The 26878-nt window shown below is 28.3% G+C and overlaps 2 protein-coding genes across 5 annotated transcripts; one reads left to right on the top strand and one right to left on the bottom strand.

Annotated features, from left to right (window-relative positions):
• Nucleotides 1–976: 976 nt before the first annotated feature.
• On the bottom strand, nucleotides 977–11849 carry LOC132930981 (uncharacterized). Of its 3 annotated transcripts, none has more exons than XM_060997130.1 (3): nucleotides 11644–11849; nucleotides 5070–5548; nucleotides 977–1816 (listed from the first exon to the last, which is right to left on the bottom strand). In XM_060997130.1, the coding sequence occupies exons 2-3, from the start codon at nucleotides 5538–5540 to the stop codon at nucleotides 1139–1141; spliced, it is 1149 nt and encodes a 382-aa protein (XP_060853113.1). In that variant the 5' UTR covers nucleotides 5541–5548; nucleotides 11644–11849; the 3' UTR covers nucleotides 977–1138. The 3 variants fall into 3 exon arrangements, with proteins under 3 accessions (XP_060853113.1, XP_060853111.1, XP_060853114.1); XM_060997128.1 differs by lacking the exon at nucleotides 11644–11849 and adding an exon at nucleotides 6023–6187; XM_060997131.1 differs by lacking the exon at nucleotides 11644–11849 and adding an exon at nucleotides 5682–5774.
• LOC132930979 (glycogen phosphorylase) lies at nucleotides 8887–26541 on the top strand. 2 transcript variants are annotated; one of them, XM_060997122.1, is made up of 14 exons: nucleotides 8887–9365; nucleotides 20156–20440; nucleotides 20514–20645; nucleotides 20753–20864; nucleotides 21015–21160; nucleotides 21666–21977; nucleotides 22083–22246; nucleotides 22465–22579; nucleotides 22702–22884; nucleotides 23183–23308; nucleotides 23641–23862; nucleotides 24484–24746; nucleotides 24889–24955; nucleotides 25916–26541. In XM_060997122.1, exons 1-14 carry the CDS (start codon nucleotides 9114–9116, stop codon nucleotides 26084–26086), a joined length of 2550 nt encoding a protein of 849 aa, XP_060853105.1. In that variant the 5' UTR covers nucleotides 8887–9113; the 3' UTR covers nucleotides 26087–26541. The 2 variants fall into 2 exon arrangements, with proteins under 2 accessions (XP_060853105.1, XP_060853106.1); XM_060997123.1 differs by lacking the exon at nucleotides 8887–9365 and adding an exon at nucleotides 17083–17529.
• Nucleotides 26542–26878: the final 337 nt, after the last annotated feature.

Raw genomic sequence — 26878 nt, 5'->3', positions numbered from 1 at the left:
GTAAAACTAGTTTTTTTTTTCAAAAATCCATCAACTGCAGGTATTGTGGTTATATATGTACGAGAAAAATGAAATACAATTTTTTGTTTTTCTAATTTGCGTATATTTATTCGGCAAAACACCCAATCGTGGATGTGAAGTTTCGAAATTCAAAGTTTACTTCTTCACACAGATAATGGATGTAATATACTAATATGTAGTTTTTTCAAAGAAAATTTTGGTTTTCACCAGAGCCAAGTCATCAACGATAACTACACTGGACACTGGCCTGCTATAATAATATGTATATAATATTATTAACGCGCCATTTTTTACGTCTAAACACTATACTTACATAATTGATTGTAAATCTATATAATGGTTCGCGGTTGAAGCAAAAAACATTCCAAATATTTTCTAAGATATCTGCTACAGTTCAATTCTGTGGCTACAAAAATATACTCTAAATACATAGTATGTGAAAATGTAACTCTAAATTTTAATATTATTTAATATTTGTAAAAACGCATTTTGTATTTCAAAATTATTCTTTTGTTTTTCGTCACATATTTTGTTGATTTATGCATCATACGAGGAATTAGTGCCCCAGATAATTTATTGGACTTTACACCTAATATTGACTATATATATAAGCATATATAGACGATTAATAGAGATAATATTCGTCGATTCATATTTTAATGTATAACTACATGATCGATATATTTTATTGAATTCCAAAACGTTTAAGTTATATTTTGTACAAGTTTTATTAATTTTCTCAATAGCGTTATTTGAAATTTTGTATCTGTATCGTATTATAGCTATAGGAATTTGTAATGAAAATTTAAAATAAACGGTAAGTACTCGAATAAACATTTTTTAATGATTGAAAATATTACTTCGAGTAGGTACAGTATGGACGGGGGAAAAGTCGATCGAAGAAAAGGTTATGGTTTATTAAACCTGCAGGAACAGCGGTGAATTTAGATTAAACTTTGATTGATAAATATACTATCGTACGTTTATTGGTTTATATACACATAATATATACATATAAATATGGGCAATATGGCCCCAGTTTTTGCCATGACAAAATATTATTATACTTTCGACCTATACATTTAAACGTCTTAAACATATAATAGTACATTTAAATTCAGATAACCGCGGAAACTCGCTCGTCGTCTGTCGTGTTCCTGTTTTGACCGTCCTCAGCTGCGGTTGTGTTCATAGTCGTGGCCGGGTCGACGGGTTTCCGAAGCCTCGGTGACGTGGCCCGGACGGTTTCCTGGAATTTCGGCGACGGCGGTTCGTCGGCCGCTACAGGACAGCGATAACCCAGCGATTCTGCCGTCGCCTCCTCGTAATAACAGTGGTCATCAACCGCCACACCACCGCGGCACATAACCCAGTCGGCTACTGACAGGGCATCCACGACGGTGGCCGTCCTGTCTAATATCGTCCGTCCGGTGTCCGGCGCGAACGGCTCGCCGCCGAGGGCGTACTTTTTGACGCTCAGCATCGCTTCGTAGACGAACGCATGGCACGCGATCGGCGAGCTGATGGTCCGGTCGCCGTACTCGACCGCGGAGCTCGTCGCTCGGTACACGTCCCCCCGAACCACCACAACACCATCGTCAAGCACCGTCCCGCCAAACTGCCACAGGACTATCAGCTGCACCGCGAACTTGGCGAGGGCCGAACGACCGCTCATGTCCACGCCTCGGAACGGCGAACACTCCAGATACTCCTCCAGACTGACGTGCATCACGTTCAACCGGTGATCGCCGTACGCGGTTTTCAGATCATCTACGGTAGACGACAGCGACACCTCCTACGAAAACGCGCAGCATAAATATCGCGATATCGCAAACATTAAACGATCATTATATACATAGAGCCAAACAAGTATCATATTATTATGCGTGTGTATATATTATTTTTATTAGGTACTTAATACTGCATATTATAGTATTGGAAAAAAAGCCGACGTATCTCGAGTATTCTATGATTTGACGTATACGATCAATTTGAGATATAACATTGGTATAGTGGTATGTAAGTATGTATTCGTATACGTATAATGACTATAATAATGTATATTATGTAGTGTACATTTTCAAAATGTGCTTACCTCGTAAAAGTATTTCATAATAAATTATAGGTACAATAACATTTTGATTTTTAAAATTATTAAGTATTTTGAACGATCTTATATTTTCAAATACTTAGATTTTTTTATGCAATTAAAAGAGTGCTCTGTATAGTCTATAATGTCTTTGTTTCAAAAAAGAACCAATATTTTTTATTTTTGATAAACAAGCATTAAAATATCTTTTAAAAATAAATTAAAATAGTATAGAGGTACTTTGGTTAAATTATACTTAATAGTATATAATATATTTGTTTTAATACTGTGTTACAGGTGTATAGTTTGAGTGTATTTTTATGAGTAAGTGATCAGGTATGAAAAAAACAGTGCCATTTCATGAAATAGACAATTTTTTATGAAAATATTTATATCAGATTTCTTTAAAATATGATATACAATGTGTCAATGTACAATGTATCTATATTTTTAATTAAAATAAATTCTATTGTTATCAAATACTGAACTACGATTCAATGAATGTAATATGTCTATCTAAAGTGTAAAAATGAATATAACTTTGTTCCGTGGTGTCGTAATATTTGAAGATACAATTTTACAAAATGTTTCTATCTACTGGATACTTTATATAATAAATTAGTTATAATTTAAATGATTGATTTTATATAATATATATTATTTTCTTAGTCATTTAAATATCAAAGGTTGTTTCTAATTGATAAAATGCCAATTCTTTGACAATAAAAAGGAAGTACCTACATATTATAAAGATGTAATAAAAGTGAATAGGATATCTTTCGAAGGACGAAGTGCAGCGATAAGAATAATATTATAGAAGTTCAATACTAATCAAAGTAGGTCGATCAAACAGATTATTTTGCTCTAAATTTTAGACCATTACTTACTCACGTTTCACACGTACTTATGACGTACCTATTACCTATATTAAGAATTATGTAGACATAATTATTTATTTTTATTTTTCTTATTATATGTTAATTATTGCTACTTGCTACTCAATATTCACATATTAATTTAAAGACTACAACAAGATTAATATGTAGCCAAATAATAAGATAAAATAATAAAGTGTATATAGGTAAGATCTTATTTTGAATTTCGAATCCGAATTGTTTAATTAACTTATTAACTTATTCAAAATTGAGTAGAACTAAAATCTAAATAACATTTTTACGATTTTAGAGAGTATGTCTAAATATAATCCTCAAGATAAAATAATTATAAACTTATTATTATACTTTGTTTGCTGTAAGTTTAGATAAGATTTTCTATATTAAATCATTTATGAACGCCCAACGGTTGCAGCATTTACTATCAGAATAGGTAATTTCAAATAAACCAACAAATTATGTGTTACATAATAATAATTAACAATATTTGTATGTGGTAATAAATTAATATGCATTTATTTAAATTTAATACAATTAGATAACACTATTTTGGGGAAATATTCTTCGTATTTACCTAAAATATATTAAGAAAATATTTAAATAATGCTCGTATGAAAATGCATAATAATTATGAATGTCACCTTGCAGAGTTAAAACCAATACGTCTATAAAAAGATTAAATATAAAGTGGAACGATTAAAAGTAATATCGTATTAATTATTTTAATTGTTTTAGATTGTAAATGTTTATATTATAAAATCATGTGCGTAATATACTTAAATTAATACGAATAAATATCGAAAATTGTAAATGAGGGGGGGGGGGGGCTCAAAGCAGCTTCTCCATGTAACCTAATAAGTAATAATAATAGTAACGCGAAGCATTATATAGGTCGAAATGGCTTAAATTATCATGTGAATCATGACGACCAATTAAAGTCTCGCATCATTTCAATAAAATATGCATCAAGTACAAAAAAATTATGTGAAATTCAACATTTCAAGAATAGAAAGAGACGTATTTTGAGTGAGGATAAATCCCCCTGAAGGCTCCTCGTAGATCTATCCTATTGGGTCAATGAAGATGTCAAATCGCGGCCCGAATTCGGGTAATCATGTGTAGCGTCCCAATTATATTAGTCAAGTATCCCACGAATGCGTCAACACATTGGATTCACAAAATAACGTATCAACATATTAATTTAATACAATTGTGAATTAAAAAAATGTTATTTAATTTGTTTACATATCATAACACAAATATCAACTAATAAGTATTAGTCAGTTTTCGAAAATTATAAACACAGTCAAAATTATAATAGTATAATTTTCGAAAGTTTAAAAATCTATTTTTTTATGGTTACAAATTAATATATAAATATTTTGTAATGGTTAGGATTTGGCCACATAATAAAATAATTTAAAATGATAAATGATTTGGCACATATTTTAACATTTCTAATTAATTAAACTATTTATTAAACGTTATAACTATAATATAAGTGTATATAACTATATAACTTTGTATATAACTATATATAACTGTATAACTTTTTATATAACTATGTATTATAAAACTATAAGTGTCTTACGTTAATTTGATCACCCCGCTAAAATATTTTGTGATCGATAAGAGAGTTTTATGACGTACAAAATGTTTTTGTCTATATTGTAGTTTCAATCCTATCAATTTATATGATCGTACGAAAATTCAATATTAAGCTATACATATGATATGTAATATGTATAGGTTTATAACATTGGAATAATAATATATACCTACCCGGGAAATAATAATCACATTTTTTTAAAAACCCAAAATACAGTAAAATAACAATTGGGATTATCAATTGCATGTACACTTATGACGTATAGATGAAAATACAAAATGTTCTCTAAAAATATGAAAAAATATTATATAAGTATATTGGCGGAAACGGGAATCAATCCTTTTTAAATTGACCATGGTGCTGTCACTGGACTGAAGAGTATGATATCGTTTAGGTAATGATTTACTGATTAAATAATATTTTTATAGTAATTACAGCACGTGCACGGAACACTTACCGAAAATGTTCGGTTGTAGTTGTCGATCCGTTTAATGCCACCTACGACGAACACGTTCACGCGACCGCTGCCGTGGCCCGAGATGGCGTTCACGGCTGACTCCAGCGAACAAGCGGACAGCCGCGGGATGCGATCGTCATCCAGAAAAACGTAGTGCACGTCACCGGATCCGACATCCTGTCGGGCCGCCAGCGGATGTTTGGGCTCGGTCGGACAGCGTTCTGCGCGAGACGAATGCAAAGCCGCTGACGGTGACGGTAATGGTGATGGCGATTCGAACTTCAAGACCAAATATGTGGCCGTCATCAGGAAAAAGATGAACACTCCCGTCACCAGGGACCACATGAACACCACTGCCAGCTGATCCGGGACCGCGATCATGATTTTCTGAGCGCCCTTGTTCACTTTCGACATGTAACAGACGTCGTCTTCTTCGTCGCCGCCGTGGCGACATTTCCGAGTGATCTTCATATTGTCTACTGCAAATAACATATATGTACAAACACGTAATAGTTTTTATTCTTTTTTTTTTATTCAAATACAGCTTAAATTGATTTTTAACTTATTTTCAAAATCATCAAAGCTAGAAAATATGGTTATATAAAAATTTACCATAAAATATTTTTCAAATGTTGAATGATATGTTTTAAAACAAAGGGACTATTATAATATTAATTTATGTCGGTAATTATCGGTAATTATCTTTCATATAAATTACTGTTGAAAAAAAAACCTAATTATAAAAAAATATTCATTTGTCGTGGAAATATTTTGGGTGATAAGAAACATATGGAACACTGGATATTAAACAAGTAAACAACTTTAACAACTAATAAATCAACACTGCATTTAATTAATATGAGTTCACAATATTCAAGCTACATAAAATATAACTTATACGTCCAGTCAAGATTTATAACAGTATCGAAATCAACAATGTAATATATACGTACCTATATAGTTAATAACCTTAATAACAAATCGAAAACGATATATTCTACGGCATACTGCTCACAAATTACAATACTATAATATAATATAAAATATACTTTATAGTTTAGAGGCCGCCATAGATATGAATAACGAATTACGATTTGCGCAATGAACTCAAAAACAAAACGTCCGATTTATGTGACGAAAAAATATTGACATAAAAATAAATATACCATGTACAGTTTATACTGTTGTATATGTATACGAATAACACCTATACTAATATACTACAATATAAAGTCATGCGTAAACAATATTTTCGTTGGCATGTCGAACAATGTAAATGTTTATAATTTACACGTTAGTTTCAAAATATAAACTAAAGTACTCATAACTAGCGAATGCACAGCATAAATAATAACGTTGGTAGCTTTTTGTTATATTAAGTAGTATAATCGATTTTTAAAAAAACGTATAATGTGACATTATAACCAGATGGAGTTTAAACTGTTTGAAATAGTAGTGAGAAATTATTATTAGTTTTGGTTTAATGGTTTTTCGTCTTTTTATTAAAAATAATTTTCAGTTCAAGTTGCATTAGATGATTTTTACACTATAACTGGGTTCTTACAAGTCTAAAGTCATATTTTCACTAATGAGGCAAACAGTTACAATAACAATATAACATTATTAATTGTTTCTATGGTTTAGAAATTATTATCCACGAAAACGCTGCGTGACTAAACTAAGTATTTGATATTTTGATATAATAAGAGTATAAGACAACTCTAAAATTGATATATTTATTTTCCACTGTTATCTATACATTATATTTATAATTAATTACCAAATAAGTAACTGAAACTTCGACGCCATGTATTTAATTATTGTACATATATAAATATATAGAAATTTCACCCATAAAACCATTAATTTAAATTCAATTAAAATCATTATCTTAAACTTATATCAATAATAACGTAATCATATTAATTACGTGGGAAAGTTTTATTCTATATATTATTATTAAATTATTTTGCATACAATTAGTTCTTAATTATGAAAAAAATTTAGTTTCAGACGTAGATTATAGAATTGAATAATTTAATAAACCCAAAGCAATTCAATATTTGTACAAACATGCAGCCATGCAAGGTATCTATATCAATAATATAGGTAATATTATTAATTTATAATAATTAAGAAAAATAAATTAACAACTATAAAACTTAATAATATAATAATTATGTATGTTAAAAATGTTTTATTCTGGAATATTTTATTAAATTTTCTATTCAAAATCATTATTATAGTTTATAGATTATTGGTGTAGGTATAAAACAATATTAAATAAAAAATTAGATAAAATAATCTATATCTGTGCAAAGTTTATGGGTCAACACAATATACCCAATCATCACTTTGTGTAGACTATTTCTAAGAAAATATACTACAGAACGTCAAGTAATAATATTAAAATACATGCCTATACTCGGCTATGCATTCAAAATTACAAACATTTATTTAAACTATATTAAAAAAGAAGTAATTTTAAAAATATTATCAGTATATGGTTTTACTATAATATATAAGCATGTTATTAATTTCTTATATATATATTACGCATTAATATTGTAAGTTATAGCTTATAATTCAAGTGCTTTTATAAAAATATTATAATATTAAAAGGATATGAAATAAATATATAGATTTTTCCACTAGACACTAAAATTGGTTTTTAAAGTATATAATCAAATATATCATATCATTATAATCATAATAATGTTATTTACTTGTATTTCTTATTTATTTTTGTAGTATTTAAAGTTTAAACATTATATTTTAAAAATGTTTAATCACAGGATGTTTCTTAATAAATTTACTTAGTACAAAGTAATAACTATACTACTTAGTATATATTACTATAGTAATACTACTTAGTAATACCTATTCACTCCTCATCAGCCTGTCATTATACATATAATAGGCATACGTATATAATTAAACTTCATACTCATACTCATACCAGTCATACCGATAACGTTTTAAGCGATAAAATGCTCGTGTAAAGACATTTGTAATACCCTTAAATTATTGTATTCTTATATTTCTTGTTTGATATGTTCCGATAGGAATATGCAAATCTGATATGGTACACTAATTGTATAATTTAAAAACGAAATCTTTCTCAAACGTATAATACTTTTTAAAGATATAATTTAAGTAAATTATACAGACAACAGACTACTGAGTTCCTAATTTTGTTCACGATATTATAAATGTGTTTTTCTCAATCTTGACTTTTAAAAAAATATGTAAACTATACATTAATAATTTCTTTACAAACTAGTAAACAAAATTATATAGATTAGCCTAAATTAATTGAACGGCCAAACTTTAAAACTAATTCTCATAACTCAAGATATTAACAACTTTTTTATCTACCAAAGATGTCAAACAAATATATGTTATTTTCTCTACAATCTACATCTTATCTTATTCATTTGATCATTTCATTAAATCATTTTGAACTTATACTTTGATAATTTATAAGAGAATATTGTCAGTATACCGTCTTGGGTGTTTTAATAGAATTCATACCTACAGTAAACCCACAGCCTATAATTATAATATTGAACTTTGGAGTCGGTGCAGTAATTTACTATAATATACATACTATATATATTTAGTATATTATAATACATTGATAATATTGTCTAAATATTAATTGCATAATTAAAAACTATTTTATATAATATTTTATCGATTTCGTGTGCGTTAGCTGCAGCGTTTTATCACGACGAGACGAATAAGAATAATTAAGTGGTTTGAGCAGTCCTATTATTCTGTAGGTTTATCGCGGACGCGCTCTTATCTCCGGAACTTTAACGGGGAGCCGCAACGCCAACACAAGTGTTCGCGTACATTCAGTCATCACAGTACACCGGCGGCTGGCCAACGGCAACGACCTAAAGACGTCTTCCAAAAACCTTCCGATAATATCACACGAGGACGCATCGTACACTCCATCGAAAATATCACAATTCTCAACACACACGCGTATCTATCCTCTTCACATATTGCACTAGATTGTATAGAAAAAGCGTCAAAATGCCGGCGGTGCAAATCACCAAGCCTAAGGTAGAAAAGCGCAAACAGATCAGTGTCAAGTCCATTGCGGATGTTGAGGATGTGGTGGCCATGAAGAAAACGTTCAACCGCCACCTGCACTTCACACTAGTCAAGGATAGGAACGTAGCCACTATCCGGGATTACTATTATGCGCTGGCGCACTCAGTCCGGGACAGCCTGGTATCCCGATGGATCAGGACGCAACAGCACCAATACGCGGTCAACCCGAAGGTGAGTGCAGTCGTTTATATTATGCATATTTCATATTTCACACTATACAGAATAGATTATGATAAATACAGGTATACGATTAACTGCATAATAACTCGTATTGTTTAGGTATTCGAATTAGCCACTCTGCGATCGGTAGTCATAATATAATATATAATGTGACAATTATTCATAATTGGAACTCTGTATCTCCTCTAAATCTTGCTTTTAAAGAGATCAACATTTCATATCATACTGCTAATCTAAATTCAAGTATATTTGTGAAATTAAATGAAAATAAATATATACTAAGTATATAGGTAAAAAAAATTGTCAGTAGGTCCCAGGTTTTGAAAACGTAACACGAGAATGCATCTTATTATTAATCAAAACATGTAAAAAAATGCAACATCCAATCTAACATGTTAGCTTTTGTATTTTATTACGTCCTATAAATGCAGTATTTAATACATAGGTACCCAACTATTGATGTAAATTTAACGATTTAGGCTATTCAATCTCGTATAATAATATATCCAGTAATACGAAGTACAGACGAATGACGATGCTTGACCTTAAAAACTATGTATTTGTACATTTAAATTCTGGTTTTTGGAATTTTAAAAGACCATGTTGTAAAATACTAAAATACTTTTTGGACATCTAAAGAATATCGATATAATCTTTCCTTTTCAGTTTAAATTGTTAATCAAATATTGTTATGTTGATGTATCTAAAATCAAAATCGAAATCCGAACGAGAAGTTTTTAACATAATCAGTAAGACACAAATACATATAATAAAATAAAAAATTGATGAAATATTTAGTCTAGTATCTACTTATTATAATCATAAATATTAAATAACTACAAATTATAAAATTGTAATAGATTAATATTGATAACCTACTAGAAGTTTTAAATTATTATGATAATTAAAACTAGAAAATAACATTTGAAAAAAAATTTGTATTACAAAAGGACATTCCTATAACAATATAAACATCTGAATACTAAATATTTTAAAAATGGTCTTTGACTATTCTAAAACAATATAATTTTAATAAATAGGTACATAAAAAGGATTAAATAATGCTAGGTGAGTTATACAGTTGAGTACATAAGCTCATTCGAATAAAATGTAATACAACACGTAACAGTGCCAATTCTACCTACTCAATCTTTAAAATATTAAATCGCACAAATGGTTAAAAAATCTGTGAGTGGATGGAATTTACTGTCGCAAGATTAATGTAGTACTTAGCGTATTGGTATTACTATTATGGGATTTTATATAGTATGTACATTTTATGTGTATATTAATAAAAGAATAAAAATGTATTATATAGTGACTTCATCGCATTTAATTTTTAAAACTACATCCATGTTGTGTTCTATGAATTATGATGTACATATATATGATATAAATATATAATACGAGTATATTAAGTTTGTCTTGCAATAAGCACAAATTATATTCAGTCAGGATTAGAAGTAAAAATTTTGAATCATAACACACCGGATTACAGTATATATATATAATATATATAATTATATATATATTAATCAAAATAAATAATTGAAATAAGATAAATGTTAAATATATACTATTATATTCAATATAGTTTCTAATAATCATCTAATTTATGTAAAATAATTATGTACTATTCAAAATCAATGTTTTAACTTTTATTTATACAATTTTTATATTACATAAAAAAACATATTAAATATTTTTAAATATTTTGCATATTAATGATTTCTGAACAATGAACATACTTTAAAAGTTACATAACTAATATTTTTATAATTATAAAATTTAAATGAAAAGAAATAATTCGGCACTGTTAAAACTTCAAATATTAACATACATTAACCATATAAATTTAAAATCTAAAAAGATTTTTAATTAATACAAAAACAAAATGTTTAATTTAAGTTTAAATTTACAAAAAATAATTAAAAAATTGTATATTATAAAATTATCCTAAAAACTAGGAAATATTTGAATACCTACCTAATAATTTTATCTACCTATGTACAGAATAGTAAAAAAATACTAATCACTTTTAACAATAACAACACAATAAAGTAAATAGTAATTTATTATTATGTAAACTTTAAGTGTATTTACTTATCAGTTAATTGAATGTGTATTTTTTAAATATTATAATATCATAGTTTGTTGTTTATACCGTTTGTAAATTATAATAGGTCATCTTTATTTACGGTTTACCCCAGTAAATAATGACTAATCAATATAGATGATATAATATATATATATATATATATATACTCACAAATACGTAGAATTAAACTTTGATGGAAGTCCTTTTAATGATGCGGATGGGTATCTTTGTCATTCGTCTATAAATCGTTCAATAACTACTAGTTAAATTTTAGAGTTTGATGGTCGACATTAACTACTGACTTAGCTATAGTTTTACCAATCTCTGTACTCGACTGGTTTGGTGTCGTAAAAAATTTAAACTGCCACAACTAACATACATCTATTATAAGCTATTGTTTAAATTATTTAGAAATATCTGAAAATAAAACTGCCACGGTATTCATGGTAATGTGGTATTACGTGCGCTATCTAAGGTTCACTCTCGGTCTATTTGATATGTACGACGAAAAACAACGGTATTTTTCTTACGACAATGATAATACTAAATTGTGTAAGTACTTAAACTGGTTACAAACTATCATAATATCATAAGATAATCTAATATTTTTAAACATCCTACTTGGAAAAATTAAAAATTTTCATTTTCATTTATAAATAGCTTCTATAAAATATTGTTAAAAAGAAAGTAAATAAATAGACTTAGTAAATTGTACCGTATATTATTTTAATGCCGTTTATAAAATTTAGGTTGATATTTAAAAATAAAAATATTATTATGTTGTAACTTGTAACTTGTTAGTATACGTAAACAATTATACAAAAACAGTTTTTTTATTGTTTGAGTAATCCAGTCATTTTCTAAACGGACATCGGTGTCATATTATTATGTGTCAGATTACTAAGATCATATTGTAGAATTAGAAGTTTGACCAATCGGCAATCACTTAAAATTATAAATTAAACACATAGATACTGACACATTTTATAAACCATCAATCAAATGTCTTAAATTTCACTTTTGATATGCGAGAATGTTCAACATAAAAACAAATTGTCAGCAGCTGTCTGACAAACCATTCTAATCTTCTAGTCTTCAAACTTGACTCTGCGGACTTCTTGCTATCTGTAAGCAACGATTTTTAAACTAAGAGTTTAAGACACTAACATCACTATAAATAAATACGAAAAAAGTCGTTTCCTTTTATTATTGACTATACGTACCTACCTATTATTGTGAATTATGATTTACACATAATTGCACCTTTTTATCATAAAAATAAAAATGTATATAAGAATGTATTATTATAACATTATTAATCAAAACACGATGATTTTATTAGCCTTATTATAGTACGTTTAATTTACATTTGTCGTTAATCAATTCAGATAGATGAAATCAAAATAAATAAATAATTTTCTAATAATTACAAAGTATAAGTCAGTCCCGAGAGTTATTTGAAATGTAAATATTTTATCACGTTATAATTTTTACAGATCAAAAACTTTTTAAATAATATGTTTATTAGCTATGATTTATAAAATTAATTTGTTAAATGATCAGAAATAAAAACGTATAGGTTTTTACTTTTTAAAATTGATTGGTATTTGAATAATTTACAACAGTAAAATATATTCATTGATATAATAAGTTCACATCCATGCCTTTATTGTCTAATTTGTCTTGTTGAGTATACTTTTATATAGATAGATAGTTAGTCTGATTTAAGAAATACCTAATTTATGAATATTCAATTTAAAAAAAAAAGTTATGGATTATTCATAAATTTATAAGTCAGATAAGTAACAGGTACTCTATAATCAATAAGTTGCATTGTATTTTACATTTATATAATATAATAAGGAGTTAAAAATTTAATTTTATTTGTAGCATTACATAATTTTTAAACTTCACTTATTATTATATCTCTAATATAATTCATATTTACATAATTTTTGTATATTATATGTTCTATAATTATATTTAAATTGTTCTATACTATTCTTGCCATTTTTTATTTTTGTTAATATAAGAATTTTTACGATCTGCGTTGGTATAGCACAATAAATGAATAAACAAATAAGACGATAATTAATAATATGAAGGAAGCCAACTAATCATAGAACCCAACGTGATATAAATACGTTTCACTAGATATTTATTTTATACAAAATGGTCAAAATAAGGCTTGTAATAGTTGCATACTGAATAATATAAACAAAAGATTAATAATCTTCAACCCAAAATATGGGTTTTTATGTACCTTCGATAAGCAATGTTTTTACAGCAAAAATACAATATTGTTATATTTTATTATAAATTTTTTGAATTTTCAATATGCATCAAACATCCGCCAATTTTTACTAGAGGACAGAGCCAATTGCTCTGAAAAAACTTTCCGCGTGCGATTATAATTAATAAAACTTTTATGAGTAATTATAATAATGTATTATTGTATACACTATACGCTTATTGTGGACTACAGGAGTATCTGAGTATTTTTAGAAATAAAAATTATACCTATGTATATAAATATATTAGTATACGGGAGAAAACCTTTATTCAATATTATTTTATTTTCGATATTTAATTAAAAGTTGGAATAATGGCTTAATAATATAATATATAATAATATGTACCTATATTATGTTTATTATCACTTATTTTAGTTTTTTAAATTTTATTAGACATTCCAATTAGATAGTTCTGTATTAATTATTAATATCAATAACATAAATATTGTCTTTTATATATCATTATATCGCATATATGCAATAACATACAACAACATCGCTACATTTCTATCCATAACACTTCATGTCTGCATTTGAATATTTGATCGAATTGATCATTTTCTTAAAGATCTTTTACAAAAATGATTCTACTTGTACGTTATATGTAGGAACATAACACATGGTTATTGACTTTTAACCTTGTTGAAGGTGGTTTTAAATATATACATGCGAGAATCTGGCAACGGTATGAAGGATTTATTGTTCGTAATAGTTACACATAATTTCATAAAGTTGATGCCATGATTTTTGATCTACCTATACTATACTACCATACTACCTTGAATTAATAAAAATGCTGTATGGGATTGTTGTAATAAAATAAATAGTAAAAAATAAAAATATACTGTTTTCGTGTTTTAATTTATTTTATTTTCATTTGTATAAAAATTAAAATTTGAAAGTATGATCTATGTCGGCTATATCATTACTTTTTCCAATCACATTCAAACACATAAAAATGCCATTCAACAAAATTAAGCATTTATAAATTCAATTACTATGAACATTTTGAATATTCTTTTTACATTTTTAGACTGTAATACGCTTTTTCTAACTAACGAAAAATAATTGCTTAATGATTTATTAAATATTACAGATACCTATTAAGCAATTATAATTATTATATAATGTATATGAAATACGAATTCTTTAAAAAGTAAATACTATTTACTTTTTCAAATGCCCTTCTTATTATTGCTTAATAATTTGTTTACATTTGTACATATTTGTTTTCGTGTTAAAAAGTTAGGTATATATTTTTAACTCAAAACTAACGCAAATGTCAAAAGATTAAGTCAAGTACTCAAGATGATTTAGTTATTGAATTCTGAAAACAAATCATACATAAAGATTTATAAATACAGTATTTTATATGATACTATATTATAGTACAATCAACATAAGTCATTTCTAATCTATAAATAAAATTTAATTAGAAAATTTAAATCGTTATGTGTAGCGTTTCAAATACTAAAATATTATAATAGTATATAGCTGATATTATAGTGATGTATAGTCGTGTTTCGTAAATATCATGTTTTATTATCAGTAAATGACTTTTGAACAAGATTGACCTATATATTTATGTGCAAAAGAAAATGAAATATAATTTGTTAAAAATAACATTACAGGTTATTATTAAAATAATAATAATTTACTAACTGATTTTAATTGATGGACGGGTTATATTTTTTATATTTATTTTTAACTGCAAGTGATATCTCTGTATGTTGTAAATGTATGGTATATATTTTTATATGTACAATGTACCTATACGATAATAATTATTAAAAATCCACAACACATTTTCGATATTTACACAATTTCATATTAATGTTTTTCTATTAAAAATAAATAAATTCATTATCTTATAGATCATAAAAAATCGGTATGTTAGTGATTATATTATATAATATAAATATAATATATAAATACTATCTATTAGATAGGGTATTGTGCTCATATAAGGTGTTTGAGTATTATTTTATTAAGCCATAAATACCCATAATATAATTATATTGAAGTGTTGAATAGTGATAAAAAAAAATTGACAAGGTAATTTAGTCCAAGCATGCTTAACCTCAATGTCTTCTTTAATAATACAATTATTCAAATTTTGATTTTTGGAATGTTTAAGTGTACACTGTACATATTATAGGTACTTAAGTTTTAAAGTCTAATGACCATATTTTCAATTGTTTAAATTTTTATATCATCTAAGAAGTATTTTGCGGCGGCAATACAAACTATCTAATTCAATAAAAAAAAATAGCCACAATAATGACTTTTATTATATATTATTTTTTAATACAACTGAAAACTAGTTCTAAAAATCACTATATTATAATATAATTTATTGTCAATAATTTGCGTTTGAGAAACATCAGACGGTAACAGAAAATGTATACTAATCATACCGCTAATACCGCTTTACTTTTTAATTTTTATTAGTATACTTAGGTACCTATACTGTTTTATTACTCGTGGTATTTATCATTTATTTTCTGAAAATACTAGAAATACAGCAGTACAAAGATCGAGTTAAAATAATGATAGAATTTTCTTATTTTCTGGCATATATGATATGTTATGTTCAGTGTATGGTCAAAGTCGTTCAAATAAACATTTGTTCTTTTGATAAATTTAGATCACCGTGGTCGTCCCGTTAATATTGTGTGCATGTTGCCAAATTTTTTTCATCCTAGTGGAAAACAAATATATGTATAAGTATAACAATATAAGAGGCATAAAAATATATCAATATTGTAAAATCAATAATCTTGAGTAGTTTTTTTTTTTAAAACATCGTCACAAGTAAACTTACATTATTATTAAAATATATAATATGTGTCAATACGTGACGTGCAACGTAGATATGTACCTACTTACTTAATTTATATATACAGAGTGATTCATTTAACTATCAATACATTATTTTTTTATTTTTTTGTGATTTAAAAAAAATAATAAAGTAATATAAATCATTCAACTTTTACAAAATTTAAATATTTTCAAACAAAAAAACTATTTATTCAATATTTATCAGATAATAACATTAAAAACATAAGTTGAAAAACACACATAAATATTCTGAGGAAATCATCGAAATCATAACCCAAATGATTTGCACAGTATGAATATTATATATAAAAAAAATAATATCCGGTATATATATGGTGTATCTGATATTCATATCGATGATATTTTGTACGGCACTTATACACTGCTGCGGTAATCCGCACGACAAAGTAGTAATTGGACGAGTGGATTATTATATTTTCGTCACGAGATTACCGCGACGATCGTATCAAGTCTGTCAACTCAGTTGTCGTCGCACTTTCGTGCCGGCATAACGATAATTTTCTATATCGCGTCCTATAGACCCGCGTTATTTGATTAATTTATCTTCGTTTACGATTCATATATCGCGATCGGCGAACGCATAAAAAAAAATCGTTCGTATAAATCCAAATTCGTAATATATACCCATTCTACGTCGATCGTCACAAACGGGACCATCACCATGCCGTTGGCCAACCTCGAACAACTCCGGAAGCAAATCAGCGTGGCGTCAATCGCCGGTCTGGAGGACGTTATCTCGATGAAAAAGTCCTTCAACCGACACTTGCACTTTACGTTGGTCAAGGACAGGAACGTGGCCACGGCCCGGGACTATTATTTTGCGTTGGCGTACATGGTTCGGGATAATCTTACATCCAGGTGGATACGTACGCAACAACACTATTACGACACCGATCCAAAGGTACCTACGCCTAATACGAGGCAAGTGTTATCGTTTTCGCTGATTATACGTCCCGTCTCGCGACCTACATCTGAACGTCCCCCACAGTAGTATATGTATTTTTTTTACGAGTTTTCTAAAAATATTTACGAGTGCCTGCTAACCTACATCAGCCATGTTGAATAACACATGCTGCATTTCGCGTACATATATAATCGTGTTCAATTTTTGATCAGTTCATTGTGTAATAAACAGGAAACGTACTATTTCAATATGGTCGTGTGTTATACAGTTTTCCGACAAAAGCTCATAATTCTAAAATTTGAAGTTGATCTACAGTCGTACACATTTACTATTTACACCATATCATACTATTATGTATATTATATATATATAATAATAATAATAATTAGATCACTCGATCAGTCGATCAGATTTCGTAATATACGATAACAGTTTTGTACATTATTGTTATGATTGAGATATCATTGTATAGACGTTTACAGTTTTACACGAGTATAATATATTATTTTCACTAATTATAATTATTTGCTGAGCTCTGTTTAAGTTTCTTTTTCTCATAGGTTATCGCGTTAATGGTTTAGTACATTATTACACAGGGATTTATGAATTTTGTTTTTCAATAACGTCAATTTGTAAGAGATATTTTTATTCGATAATAAAATAATATCATGTTATATCACGAATCAAATCATTTTCATACGAGTTTTAATTATTTGCAGAATATCACTACTTATTACTTTTTGTAGGTCAAGAAACATAATATCAGGCACAATCGGAAATCGAAATTCATATAATCATAATATATACCTACTAAGTAATAAATTATAATCTCAATTATTGTGTGCGTGTTTCTTATCTAGCAACGCGGCAACGGACATAATAAAACGATACACGTTTTTGTGAGCCTGTTTCCTTATATTTATATTATGTATTTAGATGTATAAAGATAACTTTGAAAAATAATGTATAAAGGAAAAACACATAAAAATTACTTATTTGTACATCGAAAAAAATGCGGATTAGTGTATTACAACTTTAGTTTATATATATTAATATTTCATCGCATCTCTCATAAATGTGAAAAGTTATAAAAATCAAATCCTGTAGGTTGTAACTAATAAGTTATAACTTTTAACCAATCGGAAGCGAAATAAAATAAAATAATTATTATTGTCTATTGCTTGAAATGGTGTTTCGTAAATATTCTATAAACTAATATATACTTGTATATTAAAAATACTAATTTTCAAACATTTGATTTATCAATTATGGGTAGAATTAGGTACCATATTATTGTATTTGTATATAGATTTAGATACTATAAGTCTATAATAATAACTAATAAGTCGTAAAGGAAGACGTAATGACGTAATTAAAAATAAAATTTTTCCAAAGTCAGCAATATCGGTTATGAATTACTATGTTTAATGATCAACAGGGTTCGCAAAAATATACCTAGGTAACAGATTTAATAAAACTGCATTCTTAGACGTTAGTATTTTAATCAAACTATATTTAATAGGTACAATTTTTATTTAAATTTTCTTATTTTAATTATTAAAAAAATTACTGGATTGTTAATACCCATAACATGCATTAGAATTTGTTAATGACCTTAGGAGTTAAAAATTCTAATCAAGTTAGCAAAAAATGGCATTAGTTATTTTTAATTTATATTATTACGAAAAAATAACTTCAAATTTAACAATAAATTTCAAGTGTCAATAACTTATAAAATGTATTATTATTATTTTTTAATAACACCTCGATACGTATCATAACTTGTAAGTTTGCACAATTTAATAATTGGTTATATAATATATATATTTTTTTAATTATACGTGTCTTGTGTTTGAATATAAGTCTTGGATTTTGAAAACAAAATGTAAAATTGATCTTATAAAATTAGGTGAACTTAGAAACATTTAAACAACAATTTTATTTCTGTAATATTTCCGCTATATTTAGTACTTGGCTATAACATACTTTAAGACTATACAATTTATTGTACGAATGGTTTATTATTGGGTGGTTACCAAATTATACACATGTAGCCTAAATTTTTTATCACAAATTAAGAGATATAACACGAAAATTGGTATAATTTCATTCTTAAATTCAAAAACCGTTATTACTTATTTACTATTGTTATATTAGTAAATTAATAATTGGTTAGTAAGGTATGTGATTTAATGTTTAGATGAGGTTTTATTTCAGAAATAACCGTGTAAAAGCTTTCTGCCGAGGGCAGACCAATGGGAGATTGTGAGCAAAGCGAACAGGGAAAACAGAGTCACTATAGTTATTTACCTGTAATTGTGTAATATATAGATAATATTTAATTATAAAACATGTGAATAATATCAGAATTAAATAAAAAAATATTCATTTCATTATAATAGATAATTTTTAAACATATCTTTGATTAATTCTGTCGAAAATAAAACAAAAAAATCGTTTTCCATATTACCTAAATAATAATTGAAATTTGGTTTGATTAATCCTACTTCATTCTAAATGTTATTTATAATATTTTTTGCCAGTTCATGGCCGAAAAAATAGAAATATCTAATATTTTATGTATATTAATAAATAATAATTTTACGATTACTTTGGTTTTCAGCGTGTTTATTATTTGTCTTTGGAGTTCTTGGTTGGTCGTTCCCTTCAGAACACTATGATCAACCTTGGCATTCAAAGTAGTGTTGACGAAGCATTGTATCAAATGGGATTAGACATCGAAGAACTGGAAGATCTCGAGGAGGACGCCGGTCTGGGAAACGGTGGCTTAGGTCGTTTGGCCGCATGTTTCCTAGACTCCATGGCCACTCTAGGTCTGGCAGCTTATGGTTACGGTTTAAGATACGAATATGGTATATTTGCTCAGAAGATAGTCAACGGTGAACAGGTAAATTCAAAAATAAGTGCATATATAATATTATACGTGCCTCGGTTTACGTTCTGTATAATGTAAATTTCAGATCGAAGAACCAGACGATTGGCTCAGATTTGGAAACCCGTGGGAAAAAGCTAGACCCGAGTACATGTTACCAATTCATTTCTTTGGCAAGGTAGTAGACACACCGACTGGCAAAAAGTGGATCGACACTCAAGTATGCATAATATTATCTTCATACGATCGTACATTATATTTATTAAATACTAATTTTTCTAATACTATAATGAACGTTCTGTTATTCTGTTTATACTTAATTTATAGGTTGTGTTCGCGATGCCGTACGATAGTCCAGTACCCGGTTATCAGAACAACATCGTCAACACCATGCGATTGTGGTCCGCCAAATCTCCAGTCGAATTCAACTTAAAGTTTTGTAAGTCGATTTGTTTATCTGTAAAAATATGTATACCGTAGAAACTAATTACATTAAAGGATTTTCGATTTTTCGATCAATACCACAAATAAATATTCTCCGTACAAAAAATAAAATTGATTATTTTGTTTTTCCTTTATTATATTATAGTCAACGACGGTGATTACATTCAAGCCGTTCTCGATAGGAACTTGGCTGAAAACATCACCCGTGTTCTGTACCCCAACGACAATTTATTCGAAGGCAAAGAGCTGCGTTTGAAACAAGAATATTTCATGTGTTCCGCCACGCTCCAAGTACGTAATATATATATACCTATGTGATGTCGGCTATTATTCAGTTGGGCTACATTAACTTTTTGCCAACTATTGTATTTTTTAAAGAAAGTTTTTAAATAATATATATTGCAACATATATATTTTAAATAGCTTATTTTATACGTTGGTGGTTATTTAATACTTCTTTGATACGTTGATAGTATCTACCTGTGTTGTTATAATTATCTATATAATCAGAAACAATAAAATAATTTTCTAAAATTGTCGATAGGAGTGTGGTTCATAGATAAGATGTTGTGTAATTAATATAAAATATTGAAAAAAATATTTTTTTTATCAAAAATAATTTACAGTTTAGATAAGTGAAATCAAGTGGTAAAGATTAGAATGATTAGATTATTAATGTATATAGACTTATATACATATATATGTAATATATGTATCCCTGTTTTTAATACAAATTATAACATATCATTAAACATTTTTGAAACTTGGATTTTTGACCGTTGGTTATTTTATCCAGGACATCGTCCGAAGATTCAAAGCGACGAAAAAAGGTGAACCGAAGACCGACTTCAACAATTTCCCAAACAAAGTAGCACTACAGTTGAACGATACCCACCCGGCACTTGCTATCCCAGAGCTGATGAGGATCCTCATGGACATCGAAGGTCTGTCGTGGGAAGCCGCTTGGGACATCACCGTCAAAACCTGCGCTTACACCAACCACACCGTATTACCTGAAGCACTGGAACGGTGGGCGGTGTCATTGATGAGCAGTATATTACCGAGACATATGCAAATCATTTACGAAATCAATTTCCTGCATTTGCAAGTAATAATGATGACGAACTAATAACAAAACGATGATGCGTTTATATTATAATAATCAATCGTCTATATTATATCTAACTACTAAAATGTATTTGTGTTCTCACAGGAAGTACAAAAACGTTGGCCAAACGACAATGCGCGCATGAAGAGAATGTCGCTGATCGAAGAAGACGGTGACAAGAGGGTGAACATGGCTCACTTGTCCATCGTCGGATCTCATGCCGTCAATGGCGTAGCTCGTATCCATTCAGACATCATCAAGAATGACTTGTAAGTTGTAATTATAATCAAATAACAGCATGTTTTATTATTATTTATCTACAAATATACACATTAAATATTAATCATATACGATAAACCTACATAAAATATTAAAATTCGCAACATTTTGCCACTTCCAAAGTGTTCATAGTAACATTATAATATAATTTAATATACTTCAAAAATATTAAAAAATTATTATAATATTTGTTTTATTCGATTTTTAGGTTCAGGGACTTTTACGAATTGTCACCAGAAAAGTTCCAAAACAAAACAAATGGTATTACACCGCGTAGATGGTTACTTCTCTGTAACCCCAATTTATCAGATATCATTGGAGAGGTAATTATAATAATTACTATATTATATATTGTACTATGTGTAGCATAAGCAACTTTACGTAAATTATTAATGTTGTCATTTTATAAGTTATAATTTATGTTTACACGATCTATATTTTATAGAGAATCGGTGATAACTGGATCACGCATTTGGACGAGCTGACAAATTTGAACCAACTCGTAAATGATCAAAGTTTTATTTTGGATGTGCAAAAAGTTAAGCAAGAAAACAAAATGAAACTAGCTCATTGGTTGGAATCCGAATACAACGTCAAAATCAATGTCAATTCGATGTTTGACATCCAGGTACCTCTACTTATATACATGTATACAAATAACAACATATAATATATTATATATAGTATACATGGTTAGGTTAAGTCAGGTTCAGTGGTGATCAAACGGGAGGAGGGGTTAGGGGATATCCCCATGACTTTTTTCTTTAATATTTATAACAATTAAATTTATGTACGTCGTACTATAATGTTAATGTATTAAATTTTGTTTTATCTTTTATATCACATGACAAAATCATTTGACCGCCACTGGTTAGGTTAAATATTCTTTTATATTAATCAAACGATATGATGATGTGTATATATAGGTGAAGAGAATCCACGAATATAAGAGACAACTTTTGAATTGCCTGCACATTATCACCCAATACAACAGAATCAAGAAAAACCCAGACGGCGAGTTCGTACCGAGAACAGTTATGATCGGTGGAAAGGTAAATCTCCTAAATATTTTGACATAATAACACGTCTTTAATGAATATTTACTTTTCCGCGTACAGTGGGCATTTGTACAGTAGTGGCACGATAAATCCTGACAATCCTGTTAATCACATGTATCATGTATGCATACGTAATAACTAATAATAAGTATATATATTCGGACAGTCTGACGAGTAATATATTGATACTATTTATTATTTTTAGTCGGGGAGTATAGATTAGACTACGCAAATGCCCACACGGTTTTAAACTTTAAATGTGTGTAACGTATTCGTTCGAAAAATATATTGATAATAAACGCATTTTTGGTATTATCGTATTTTAGGCCGCTCCAGGATACTACATGGCCAAAAAAATTATCAAACTCATCAATTATGTGGCCAATGTAGTCAATAACGACCCGGTGATCGGAGACCGCCTGAAGGTGTTGTATTTGGAAAACTATAGAGTGACTTTTGCTGAGAAAATCATACCAGCCGCGGACCTTAGCCAGCAGATATCTACTGCGGGAACTGAAGCGTCTGGAACGGGCAACATGAAATTCATGGTATGATACATTTCGCTATATATTATAATGATTTATTTATGTGACGTGATTATTTAACTATTGTATAAGCTATTTATACGGTGCGTCGATGCCTAACTTTGACGATATAAATTTAAATCATATTTTACTCACTATATCATATAAGGCAGATATTTATTCGAACTTTTGGAAAGGGAGGCTTTTTTTAAATTGATTTATGAATAAATTCATATAAACCCTCTTATTTCTATCGATGTTTAGTATTTTAAATTTAATTTTGTTCCCTATAAATTTGTGATAATCATAAATATTAAATTTTATAAAATATTATAATTGAAACATAAAAATCATTACAACTATAATACGTTATGTAGAAAATAAAAATTATAAACGATAATAATAAAATAATGAAAAAAAATATTTCAAAAAATCAAATCAATATCTAATATTTTGTTGAATAGGTTAGGTACCTAAGTAAAAAATAAAAATAAAAGTTAGTTATTTAAATATGCAAAGTCTCGGTAATAAGACTCTCTTGTCGCTAATAATGTGTTGTAGTATACACAGCGACTAAACGCGTGTTGTGTGATATTCCAATATTCGTCTGAATTAATGGTTAAATATTAAATTATTTATTTTCAGTTAAACGGTGCACTTACCATCGGCACGTTAGACGGTGCAAATGTGGAAATGGCCGAAGAAATGGGATCCGAAAACATATTTATTTTCGGAATGAACGTCGATGAAGTGGAATTATTGAAGAGAAAGGGCTACAATGCTCATACGTACTACGAATCGATACCGGAACTCAAACAGTGCGTAGACCAAATCCAAAATGGATTTTTCAGTCCCAACAACCACGATGAGTTTAAGGACATCGTCGACGTCCTCCTCAAATGGGACAGGTATGTCGATCGTTATTCGTTAGAAAATTGCATTACCTATTTAGTATTTCTGCATTTATTTCAGTTTGGAAATATTGTTAATCATGAATCACGATATAACCTATATTCTCTAATGTATTATTCTGTTTTTTTTTTCAATTAGATTTTTCCTGTTGGCCGACTACCAAGATTACATTAAAGCTCAAGATAAAGTCAACGAGACTTATATGGTATGTAAAAAAAATATGGAATCATAATGATAATTTAAGGCAGAGGTGAGAGGAGTCCTATTATAAAGTCATAGACAGTGCCACAGTGGCGTATTTACGGTGTGTGGGGTGGATTTCCACCCCCAGGTTAGGATTTTTTTTTAAAACAATCGTTTATTTTAAACTTATTGAACAACATTTTTAATTTGTTAAGACAACTTTACAAAAATAAAAAATAATCCAAGTAAAGTAATAATAAATCAGATGGACACGACCAGAGCTAGACAATTCATGGAAAATCTTATGAATATTATTGAAGCCATAGATTTGTGTGGAAGACAAGTCCTAATAGTCCTATTACTTAGAATATGCTCTAAATATACCTATGTGTTTAATTTTTTTTAAAGTAATAAATAGCATATTAAATAAGAAAATACAATTACTTATATTTAAATATATTTCATACATCCAGTAGTCAAATAAATAAAACCATTTGTTTATCTATAAATGAAATTAACTTTTATTTTTATTTATTAGGAAATAGTCAATACAATTGATTGATTAATGAATTTAATTTAATTTTTAATTAATTTGACGTTTTTTTTTTCTGTGTGCTATGTGCCGATGACAATTGGGTAATTTGAGTTTAAATTATACAATAAAGGTACACCATATTGATAAAAAACGTAATTAAAAAAAAAATGTACAATAAAAAGCCTAAAATAAAGAAATATATAAAAACATGCAACATATAATTACAGATTATGATTTGTGGTAACACGAAACAAATTTGCACCTATAGTTGGCCTTTTTTATGACTGATTATAAAATAAATATGGAAATGCTTCGGCCCCTTCAGCCTTCTCTATAATTATGTCCTATTACCTATACGGTGGGCGATTGTTTTTGAAGAGCGCGTGTGACAATCGATTTAATATAAATTTACTTTTTTTTTAACGATTTGTTATTTTATACCTATAGGATCAGACCAAATGGACACGCATGTGCATCCGTAACATCGCGTCCTCTGGAAAATTCTCGTCCGACCGCACGATCTCGGAGTACGCCAAAGATATTTGGGGTGTCGAGCCGTCATGGGAGAAATTGCCGGCCCCACATGAACGTATCGCAGATCTTCCGAAGCAATCGTAATAACTCTATGATGCCGATGATGATAATATACTTGCAACAACACAATATTTAATATTTTAATATAATATATTTATAATAGGTACGCGTATTTAATGTTGGGAATTTTTTCTTTTTTTAACGATTAAGCAAAAAATAATAATAATAATAATACCTAATATTATATTTATATATATATGTGTGTATTTTTGAAAGATTGTGTTCCTCACTTTATATTATTTCATGATAATTTATTTATTTGAATATTTTATTAGGTACCTATTTTAACACGTAAAGATTATTGAATTATATACATGGTTGGCCGCCCAAATAATATTATGTTTACATATTATCTAATTATATATTTGCTTATTGTATAAACGTACCTATGTGAATTTTTTTAATTTTAATACATTATGTTTATCGATTACTTTTTATGCTATAGATTCTTGAATATTAAATACTTATACCATATGTAATCGACATTTTTATTTTTTATCGTTACAGTAAAAATGTCTATAGTAGTATAGTCTGTACCAAAAAGAGCGCACCAGGCGGCGAACGAAAACCTGTATTCACAGCGGCGAACATGGCCGGCTAACAATCACAGAGCGAATAGACCCTGCCAGGGGTGAGGGGGGTCCAAAACCCCAAAAATGCGCCAAAACGGTGCACTCTTATTTGGTTCAGACTATATACATCATGTTCCGTTTTAAGACCCAAAAAATCATGGAGATAGCCTATGCTGATGTTTAAAAAATAATAGGTAAATACACCAATATCTATGCTGAAATTACTTATGCCGTATTATTAAAT

The sequence above is a fragment of the Rhopalosiphum padi genome, chromosome 4 (assembly GCF_020882245.1).
Source record: "Rhopalosiphum padi isolate XX-2018 chromosome 4, ASM2088224v1, whole genome shotgun sequence".
NCBI classification, from domain to species: Eukaryota; Metazoa; Arthropoda; class Insecta; order Hemiptera; family Aphididae; genus Rhopalosiphum; species Rhopalosiphum padi.
The sequence above is the reverse complement of the archived record's forward strand: the minus strand, read 5'-3'. Positions and strand labels throughout refer to the sequence as shown.

Bases quoted from the DNA above. Each gene is read 5' to 3' on its own strand.
- LOC132930981 (XM_060997130.1), bottom strand. From the start codon at position 5,540: ATGAAGATCACTCGGAAATGTCGCCACGGCGGCGACGAAGAAGACGAC. The intron at 1,817-5,069 runs GTAAGTGTTCCG...GCGTTTTCGTAG, and splicing joins ACTACAACCGAACATTTTCG to GAGGTGTCGCTGTCGTCTAC.
- LOC132930979 (XM_060997122.1), top strand. From the start codon at position 9,114: ATGCCGGCGGTGCAAATCACCAAGCCTAAGGTAGAAAAGCGCAAACAG. The intron at 21,161-21,665 runs GTACGTAATATA...TATTTTATCCAG, and splicing joins TGTGTTCCGCCACGCTCCAA to GACATCGTCCGAAGATTCAA. The intron at 24,956-25,915 runs GTATGTAAAAAA...TTATACCTATAG, and splicing joins AAGTCAACGAGACTTATATG to GATCAGACCAAATGGACACG.